The following is a 10,507-nucleotide window of genomic DNA, read 5'->3' as shown; positions in this document are numbered from 1 at the left end:
TCTGCCTGATGTGGATGCCCTTTGTGTAGCTCCAGTGGTGCAAAGGGGCTTAAAGCTGCTGGGGAATCCCTTGACACAGGGAAAATCCCCAAGCGGAATAACATAAATAATACCAGCTATACATTATTCTCTGCCTGCCCAGTTTGTCGGAGGCACACTGTGGGTGAGTCAGAACATGCTTTGCTCTTGTTGAGCCTGGACCCAGAGGTACAAGCCGTTATGGGATTGTTTCAGAAAGCATAACCGGAGTAGCCCTGCAGCTGCCCTAATCTGTGCTCCCCACAATTTGGGATGATGGAAAGGTCTGGCAGTGCCATGCCCTCTCCTCAGGTGTGCCAGCAAAGTGGGAGTGCCCTTGGATATCCAAAGAGGACCTGCATTTAGAAGAGAATTTTGAGATTTGGGTTCCACTGGTTTACAACAAACTGCTGCTGCATGTTTCTTTACAGAGCAGGCTTCTGTTTCAGTAGAAATACAGGTGCTTTTAAAACTACACCATCCCTTGAGAATTTAAATTATTTGTTTGAGGGGGAGGAGAATATTTTAAGAAGCTCAGTGATGCTGGGGGAAATCTAAAACATAAAATGGGGGAGAGGTTCTGAAATGTTACAAAATCCCAGAGTCTGGAGAGGAGTTCCCCAACTCTAACGGATGATAATTTAGTAATCTTCTATGTAGGTAAATAGTAACTTTAAAATCTGCAGACCACCTATTTTTCTACCCCATCTCTCAAAGAATTACAATATATATCAATTAGTCTCTGAGATGTAAAAACAACGAGGAGTCCTTAAGGCACCTTAGAGACTAACACATTTATTTGGGCATAAGCTTTTATGGACTAAAACCCACTTCATCAGATGCACGGAGTGAAAAATGCAGTAAGCAGTATATATATTACAGCACATGAAAAGATGGGAGTTGCCTTACCATGGGGGTGGGATCCGTGCTAATGAGGCCAATACAGTCAAGGTGGAAGTGGCCTGTTCTCAACAATTGACAAGAAGGGGTGAATACCATCAGAGGGAAAATTGCTATTGTCCTTTTAATACTGTACATCTCTGAGATGTAACTGTGTTGTCCGATGGGGAACGATGACCTACCCGCGAAAGCTCATCTCAGGACTGCGGGGCAGGAGATCTTGGGCAAGCCACTTAAGTGACCCGTGCCTCAGTTTCCCCACCTGTAAAGCGAGGAGGGTAACAGGCAAGTCACGCGGGGAGGAGGAAGCGACGCGAGGGTCAATCGATGCAAGCTGGTAAAGCGCTCTGGGAGGGGCAGGAGCATCTCCCACGCGTGAACTCCAGCCGCCCGGGCTCCCTCCCCGCCACGCCCGGGGAGCCGCGAGCCCCCGGGCCGTGCAATCAGCGCGGCCTCCCGCTCCCCCCCCCCCGCCCCGCGCGCTCGGAGGAGGAACCTAGGGGGACGGAGAAGGGGGGTCTCCTCCTCTGCCCCCCCCGCCCCGCCGCCTCCTAGATGGCGCATGCGTGATAGCTCAGGGCTGCTCGTCGGGCCAGCGGAGGGAGGGAGCCGCCGGGAGCGCTCGGGTGCCGCCGCCTGTTGCACCAGCGCCCCGTGCCGCCAGCCATTGTCCCCCGCCGCTGCAGGAGGCCGAGCAGCCCCGCCCGCGGGGTGAGTGAGCGAGTTTGCGGGAGTTGGGGGAAGTACGGTTGGGGGGGGGGGGGCGCATGGGGCTGAGTCTGCGGGGGGCGGACACGTCCCTTCCCCGGGAGATCTCGGCAGAGAGTCGGGGGGGGGGGGAGCCCTCCCGTCACCGCAGAGCTGGGGGAGCCCCTCCGGCTGCAAAGCTGGGGGGCCGCCCCCCCCCGCGAGTCCCTGCGGAGACGGGGCAGCGGGGGAAGGTGGCACTGCAGGGGCGAGCCGCCCCCCCCCCCCCGCCCGCCAGCTCCGGCTGGGGTACGGGCAGCGCCTGCCTTCGCTCGCGGCGCTGCGGTTCTGCTGCTGGGGGCGGGGGGTCGTTCTGCTCCTGCTTCTCCTCTGCCGGGCGGAGAGAGGCCCCTTCCTCCCCCGCGCGTCCTACCCCTCTCTCCCCGCCTCGTCCCGCTCTCCTGACCCCTCCCAGGCCCGGCCGCGTCTGGGGAGGGGGCCTGAAGGGCCCGGTTGAAAGTGCACATTGGGAGCTCCCACCAGGCGCCTGCCCAAGTCCTGACCCCCCCCCCCCCGCCCGCGGGCGGTTCTCTTGGCAACTTTGTGTCTTCCACGAGCTGTCCCGGGCTGCGTCGATGCGAGTTGTGACGGGCTCGCAGCCAGGGTCACTCTCTAACAGGTCACTGCTGGATCGGACAGCTCTGGTCTGGGCTGCTCCTTTCCCCCCCCTCCCTCTTTTTCCCTCACTTTTCTTTCCTTTGTTTCTGCTTTTGCTAATTGCAAACATACTTTATTGTGCCCGAGCCCGAAACCACTTTTCCCTCCGCTCTTGTCTGTGCTGCGGTAACTACCAAGTTCTCTGGAGTAGTTTGAGCGATTGCCACCAGTTGTTAAATCCCTCTTATCCTGAGGAGCTATTATGGGTGCGGGAGAGAAATGCGAGCTTTGAAAGCCATTTTACTGATAAATTAACAGAATGTGGCTTTCAAAACTTTTTACCCACAGATATATATATGTGTGTGTGTGGGGGGGGAGTAGTGTTTTTTTAGAAAAATATCAATATATGTTTGTAAAATAAACTTCCTCTGTATCAAAATCATGGATGTTGTGATGTGAAATACTTAATTTCAATTTCAGTAGTACAACTAGATCGCAGTTAATATCTCCACTTTATTGCAAGGAAAGTAATCCAGGAGCTAAAACACAACCTGTTGTAATATTTGTGTTTATATGAACCTTTGAAGTTATTCGGGGGGTGAGGGGGGGTCATCCTATAGACGTGCTTCACGTTTTTATTCTGTGGTTTTTAAAGGGCACTGCACATATTTTATTCACATTTTAAAGGGCACTGCACATATATTTCGTTTCTATAGTTAAGTCAGACAGACTCTTATTTGAAAACAGTTTGTGGAATTCCTGAACAAGGGTCACAGAAGTGCTGCTGTTTCTTAACCTTTTAACTGTCAGGGTTTATTAATCCACCTTCTGTGTCCATGTTATCCCTGCAGGTCATACAAAGGAGTTGGGATTAGCAGAGACCAGTTTTACTGACCTCTCTGATTGCTTCTACTGCAGTGTCTTTTACACTGCTTCATTGTGTATCTTTTCATTCTTGCATTCAGGCTATTTTCATAGTGCTGTTTGTATGAGCATACTATACTAATTCCATCTGATACATTGTGTCACTTTTAGAGATGCCCAGGTGTTGTCTCCATGAACACATTACAAATATGATAGTAAAACACTGTCGCAGCTGTAGACTTCCTAGTTCTTCAGCCAACCATGAAACTTAAAATAAGTAGGAGATATGTGATGCAGTAGAAGTATGTTAAGCACGTAGACTATAAAGCAAGTTTAGACAGTTGGCCTGCGTTGCATGAATGTCTTATGTGCTGAGAGTTTTGAGTAATGTAATTTAATCAGTTTTAAAGGGAGAAAAAATGGTGTGGTTTCTGTTTACAGTAACCCTGTGGAGCTTGAAATCATTCCTTCTCTGGATTTTTTTCCTCTGTTTTGTACACACTGGCTATTTGTAGAGTTGCTAAGGTGAGTTAGGTTCCAGATATCCTTTTTGAGGTAAGATATTCATGAATCATTTAATGGAGGGAGTGTTTTTGTATTTCTCCCATCACCATAACATCTCACAAACTTTACTGAAGTTGACTTTGCAACATCTCTGAGGTTGGGGATACTATTGCTTCCCCAGGTATATAGATCTGAGGTATTGACTCACAGGGATTAATTGTTAACGAGTACACAACATAGGCATGGGAACTAGAGGGGCGGGGGGGGGGGGGAACCTGGACAGGGGTAAGGGTACCAAGGCCAGCAGCTGGAACCCCAGGCACAATGCCGGTGGCCAGGACCCTGGACGCATATTAGGCATTTAAACGTTAACTGAATACATTACCGGTAAGACTGATGCTTATCAGTTTACCGGTTAACATTTTACATCCCTACTGACTCATAGAGAATGAGTTGGTCACAGTCACACAGGAAGTCTGTGGCAGAGAGGAGAATTGAATGCCGTCCTCCAGTACATGGCTTTAACTCCAAGACTATCATTCCCCCTCTGACTTTTTTTTTCTTCTTCCCCCTCATATATCCTGTTACTCAATGAACTTTCCAAAGGAAAAAAGGCAGATTGTGGGCTGACCAATAAACCAGCCTTGCTGTGTTCCCTTAAAGAACCTTAACAAGAATATCTGTGTATCAAATATAGCTTTTAGATAGCTTATCAGATTATACTTCATGATGTGGTTATTTTGCATGTGCATGCACAGCTTGTTAACACTAAAATATTCTGCATGTTTTTATGCAGATGGTATTGGCCAGTATTGTAAAATGAGGCTAGTGGTTTTGAGATTTGGGATATTGTAGATAGCTAGAGGAAGGAGGGTCCCGTGGTTAAGGTGCTAGCTTGGGACCTGACACCTCAATTCAATTCTCTGTTCCACCACAGACTTCCTGTGTTGCCTTGCACAAGTCATCTAGACTCTCTGTGCTTCAGTTCTCCACCCATAAAATGGGGATAATAGCACTTCCCAACTTCACACCACACAGGGGTTGGGAGGGTAAAAGATCTGAAAGGGGCCTGCTTTTTCAGAGTGTGCTGCTCGGCACTTTGTAAGAGTTGGGCCTCTCTTAAGGGGACTTCAGTTGGACACCCCAAATCATTAGCAACTTCAAAAAAATATCGGTCATTTACTGCCTTGTCTACCCTTCATGTTTATGATTGAGAACATGGTAGCATTTGATCCTGAGAGGTGCCAAGCACCCACAAACTCTGGAGTTCTGCGTGCTAGCCATCTTAATTTGCATGTCCATTAAATTCTTGGCATCTCTGCTGAAGGTGATACTTGTGATGTTGGCACCTGCTGGCTAGGAACTGGACTTAGACCAGCAACTCTGTCACTGCTGCGCACGGTGAACTTGACATGTAGTGGGAAGGCTCCATACGTAATTTTTTGGTCCAGTCTCAATCCACTTCTGTGACACTGGCGTTCCCTACCCTTCCAGAATGGGGAAAAGTAGTTTCCTTGTTACTCAGGTTTTACTATGTTTACTTCAGGTTAATGGTGGTGGTTGGGGAGAACCCTGTAAAAATAGCACTTCAGCAGATGATTGAGAAGTACAAACTACAGTAAAACTAGAACAACTTGTCCTTTAGAATGCCTGTTCGCACGCAGGTGAAACAAAACCAAATGGGGAGCAAAGACAATTGATCTGTTTTCAGAACACATTATTAAACTGGAAAAGGCCTTATGCCTCCTGCCTGTTATCATTTTCCATTAAGTGACCATCTATTAAGAACCTTTCATTCTGGAAAAGAAAAGATGCAACTGTCCAAAGAAAATGGAAGCCTTCCCAATATATATATATATATATATATATATATATATATGTGTGTGTATGAGACCAATAAATTCACCAAAACTTGTGCTTCTGTACTATTCATTGACTTCTTCACCCTTTTCAAATTAAATGGGCTTTTGGACAAAATACTAAGTCTTCCTCCTTTCCTTCCCCCAGTGTATTTAATTTTCTTCTTCTTAGTGCAAATTGTACTACTGACCAGAATGCAGCTCGCTAAGAGGTACCTCCTGCTAAGTGTTTAGTAGTGAGATCTACTACTTGGGCAGGATTCCTAAAAGTTTCATTACATTGATCAAAAAACACCTTGTTCTCTATCTTTGGCTAGGTACTTGCTGATCAGAATTTTTTTTAACTCCATGGAGCCCTTCAACCTTTTTGTCAAAAAAAGACCATTTTGATTTGGAAAAGCTGAGATGGGGCCTCATGGGAGTTGTAGTCTGGGAGTACAATGCTTCTAGTCTCCTCTGTATGGGGGAAGGGATGTCCTGAGTGGACTGCATCTCCCAGCATGCACCATGGTCTCCGTTCTTGGTAGGATGCTGTGGTACCTCATGGGAGTCTCTGGCCATGGTTCATCATAGGACATGTGTTCCAGCTGGGGAATCCAGCCTGTAGGATTATGATAGTAGGAGGAACCTAAACCACAACTCCCAGGGGGCACCAGGGCAGCCTCTTTTAATCAAAATTTATGGTTACCATCTATAAATATTTTGGACATTGGTCTTTTATGAAAAGTCGGTTTTCCACAGAGAGCTGACACTCTTCACAAAGAATCTTACATAATCAAACTCCTAACTTTCTGTTGGAAAAATGGTGTGGACAGAAAAATTCTAGCTATCCCTAGTACTCCCTGAATAGCCAGCCACTTAATGTTTCTGATGTCATCATTCACAACCAGGCTTCTTGATCACTGCAGCTAACAGCAAAAATATGGAAACCGCTTATAAAAAGTCCTTTACTTACCTGTCTTTCTTCCTTGGCATTGACCTTTATGTGGCTTTGGAAGGCTATAACCCTCACTTAGTGTTCTTTTGGCTAGTGATAAAGAAGTATGCTGACAGCATTCCAGAACAAATATTTACATAATGAACCCATTGCTACATTCAATTTATAGAACACATCTTCTTCCCCCCGACCTCCCGCAGCATATCATATCCATTTGTTTCTTTTTAAGAGTGTAACTTCTCCTTTGACTACACGATAAAAATGCAACAAAATTTTCTAATTCATAGTGTTGCAGCTATAAATCCAGTGACGTTACACCCTCTTAGTGTTTGCATATAGTTGTTTGGAAGGTAGAATAAGTAAACTGTTCTCAGCAAATAAATCTCGGGCTCAAAGGTGTTGTCTTAACTGAAAAAAAGACATCTTTTACTATGTTAACATTTATATGAGACAAAATTGTAGCATCAACAGGCAGTTGTTTTTAAAATGTATTAGTAGGTTGAATTTAACATTAGCTTGTTCCCTTGACCTACCCTCACATGTTAAAACTATAAATGTGTTCACATCAGTTTTACCATTTGTTTAAAAAAGCAACAACAACCCGCAAATAAACCACACTTTCCCCCTAGAATGGATACACCCAAAAAGCTTAGTCTAATATCACAAGTTGATGATACAGGACGAAGGGTAGAAAGTGCAATAGCAGGTATTCTATGCTAGTCAGCATATCCACTTCTCAAAAGGTCTGGCTTTTTTCCTAACTCCTCCAACAAGATAACTGTTGAAATCTGTTGAAAGTGTCTAAAAGAATTTAACACTATCATGTGTCCCAAAGTAGTATTGCTCTGGTCTTCAAAGATCAATCTTCTTTTTATCTCTCTCTTTTTATAAAGAGACCTGATGCTGGAGAGTGTTGGGTAACTTCTATCAAAATATTGATAAGATTAAAGAGGGTAAAACTGGAGTAATGTAGATTTCTAATGGGCAGCTTTACAGAGCCAATTCTAAACCGCAGTGAAGCTGACCTGGGAGCAGCTCCAGAGGTCTTTGAGGTGGGGGTTCTGTGATCTTTGCATCTCCTTGATTCTGGAGGCAGCCAGCATGATGGGAGTGGTGCCCATCATAAACTAGAGTAGCCCCAGAGATGGCTCTGTTATACTATGTGCCGCAGCATCTCCCTGTCCAGTAGCACAGAATACCTGGAGCCACATCCTCTATGCCTAGGGCTATTAGGAATCTGTGCTACTGTGGAATCCCTCTTGTGGTTGGAGAAGTCTGCCAGAACTATGGGCCCTGTACAGCTTCACAGCTGGTATACAGATGCCTTGGCAGAGGTCTGACTCAAAGCCGATGTTGGTACTTTTTCCTGTATATATTTTAATTCATAGGATAATCCCCTCCCATAGAACTAGTGTATGTTAATCTTTCTCCTCCAAGACAATCTGAGATCCCTATTTTTGCATTTATATTTTCTGTTGATTTCTGTCTTCTATAAACATCAGTAATTCCTGTTCTTCACACCATCTCACTTTTTCAAAATTGGCCAGCTTGCTCTTCATTCCAAAAATAGCTTTTCTATGATGCTGTCGTTACCATGTTAGTAATAAATTCTTTCCCAAATAAATGTTCCTGCCCTTCCAGTGTCAGAGAATAACTCTTGGCAATAGTAGACATAGTGAGTTATCTTGCAACTTTTTCTCACCTGGTTAAGCGTTGCATGACTTTTCCCATTGATTTGCATGGAACTTCTTGAATGACGAGGGATTACTCACATCAGTAGGAATTGCAGGACCAAGCCAACGAGAGAGATCCAGTTCAGCTGTTCTTTGTGAGTCCATTTAATTTAAACAGATCTGGTAAGGAACATGTAGCTGGCATCAGTCTGCGTTTTAATTTTCAAGCATTTGTGAATTCATTTCTACAACATAAATATAATAATAGAATAAGAAAAATTTTTAATGTTTGGTGCTTGCCAAAACATACACCTGTAGCTACTGACTGCTTCTAATCTTCATTACCCTGTCTCCTGGACCTTGATTTGGTGGTCAGTCAAGTTTGTGGAAGATGTTAAATTGCATCAGCCTTAGAGCGGCAATTTTTGGCTTGAAATTTTCCCAAATGTATGTTTTATTTCTAAACCCATCTTATAGAGACTGTGTAAACTTTGCAACATGAGTACTTTATATTATATAGAGTGTAGCTTGTTGCAAGGCCAAATTCCACTCAACCTTTCTCCTGTATTGGTGGGAATTAGAGATTTTTCTCTTAAAGTACTTAGTCGTTATTAATCTGTCCTTGAGGGGGAGAGAACATAGATGACTGTTTAGATGTAGAGAAGGAGGGGAACTTTGAGATGACACATTCTTTATAGGGTTGATATGTTGTGGTCGTTTTAGAGTACAGCACAAGGGATTGTGATATTTAAAGTCTTATGCCAGTGAATTCTCAGTGTGCCCACATTGGAGTTCTGCATGTAGGTACATGCTTTTATCAACCAGGCCTACTGCAGTTCAAAACAGTAAGCATTTTTAAAACCTGTTGTACACTTCATAATCTCATCTAAGTTCTTATATCCAAAGCTTTTGGCAAAATTAGTCAGGAGGGTAAATATCTCTGGTGTAACTGCTGTATAAAACTCAATGTTATCATTAATAAATCTCTGACTAACAAGAAAGTATTGGGCTATACCAGAACTGTTTTAAACAATCCCCTGCCTTCAAAATGGATTCAAAAATATGGATTCAAACTTTCCTCCTTTTAGGGCTAACACACACCTGATGGCACAGGTGCTGACTGGCTTGATCTTATTCTTGCCATTATTCTTGTTGCAAATTTAGGGATGTCTAGTAGAATTGGGAGCATGGGGAGTCTTTAGAGAGTGGTAGAATGTTGCTATGATCCTTATGAGAAGGATCATTTTGTCTGGTAATGGTTTAACTGATTGCACACTCATGAATAAGGCAAAGGGACCATGTTTGGGATGCATCTTAGTACTTGAAGCACTGCTCTGAAAGTGAGTCTAGTTCTGTTGATGAAAGCGTCACACATACCATAGTATTCAGCTTCCCCCCGTATTTCCGAGCATTTGCCTGTCTTCTGAACATCAGGGTAAATTTTGGGGCTGTAATTACTATTAAGGAAAACAGATTTGTGGGGGTGGGGGATGCAGAAAATGTAGGCTTAATGAAGAGAAAGGACTGCTCACTATGGCCTTACTTTCCTTTTGAATTGCCTTTGGGATGCTGAAATCTCAGGAAATACATACTTGTGGTTGGGATAACTAATGTTTGGATGGGGATGGGCAAGGGGAGAAGTGCTTTTGTGGAGGAGAGGGGAATTAAAAGGGAATTTAGAACTTTTGCAAGGGGCAGAGAATTATTCTTACCCTAAAACTATTAATCGATGATTCTGCATTGTGAAAGTCTTGTTTTATTGCCCAGTCTGACCCACTGCCTGCATCACTGGATAGCGTTTTTTACAACCTAAGTGGCTTTCAGTGATGCCTCACTGGAGACATACCTGACAGGTTCTAATGTTCTGTGAAAGGCTGGACTAAGGGACTTACAGCATTTTGAACAAAAGGGATTAGAAATTACCATCAGCAGTCATTTGTAGATTTTTTTTCTTTTTTTAATTTGTGCCATGTAGTTTAAACATTCTGGGTTAGGGAAAAAATGCCTGAATGTCCGGAGCATTTCCCACACCACAGAGCAGATATGAACAATGGAAAACCCATTAAAGTAGCCTAGATTTCCTCAAAGGGAGACTAGTTGTCAACCCAGCCTCCCTCCTTTTGTTTGAGTTCATAGACATGCCTACATACAATCTGTGTGTGTGGCTCTGCAGTATTGAGGGGATAGGAAAAATCTGCTTTGGGTCCCTTTAGATACTGAGTGAATTTTCTATATTAGATAATGTAGGCCACATCAGCATAATTTTATGTAAAGGTTTCCTCTGTGTTGTCAAGCTCTCGATGGGATTTGGATCATCCACAGTTGGGAACCAAAGGCAGCCCAATTCCTGAAAGGCTTTTGGTGATAAGTTGGAGTGAAGTAGTATTAGATGTCCAACTATCTCTGGG

At 44.2% G+C, this 10,507-nt stretch overlaps 1 protein-coding gene across 10 annotated transcripts in view; it reads left to right on the top strand.

Moving 5' to 3' along the window:
* The first annotated feature begins 1,465 nt into the window (after positions 1–1,465).
* The window catches only part of AKAP13 (A-kinase anchoring protein 13), a 330,778-nt gene continuing 321,736 nt past the window's right edge, over positions 1,466–10,507 (top strand). For 6 of the 10 annotated variants that reach the window (XM_073304193.1, XM_073304191.1, XM_073304188.1 and 3 more), the window contains exon 1: positions 1,466–1,629. In XM_073304193.1, the coding sequence (XP_073160294.1) occupies positions 1,481–1,629 (149 nt within the window). In that variant the 5' untranslated portion in view covers positions 1,466–1,480. The remainder of the gene's footprint in view (positions 1,630–10,507) is intronic. The other 4 variants (XM_073304195.1, XM_073304199.1, XM_073304194.1 and 1 more) reach the window with 3 other exon arrangements.

The sequence above is a fragment of the Lepidochelys kempii genome, chromosome 10 (genome assembly GCF_965140265.1).
Source record: "Lepidochelys kempii isolate rLepKem1 chromosome 10, rLepKem1.hap2, whole genome shotgun sequence".
Taxonomy (NCBI): Eukaryota; Metazoa; Chordata; order Testudines; family Cheloniidae; genus Lepidochelys; species Lepidochelys kempii.
Note: the sequence above shows the minus strand (reverse complement) of the source record. Positions and strands in the feature narration are given on the sequence as shown.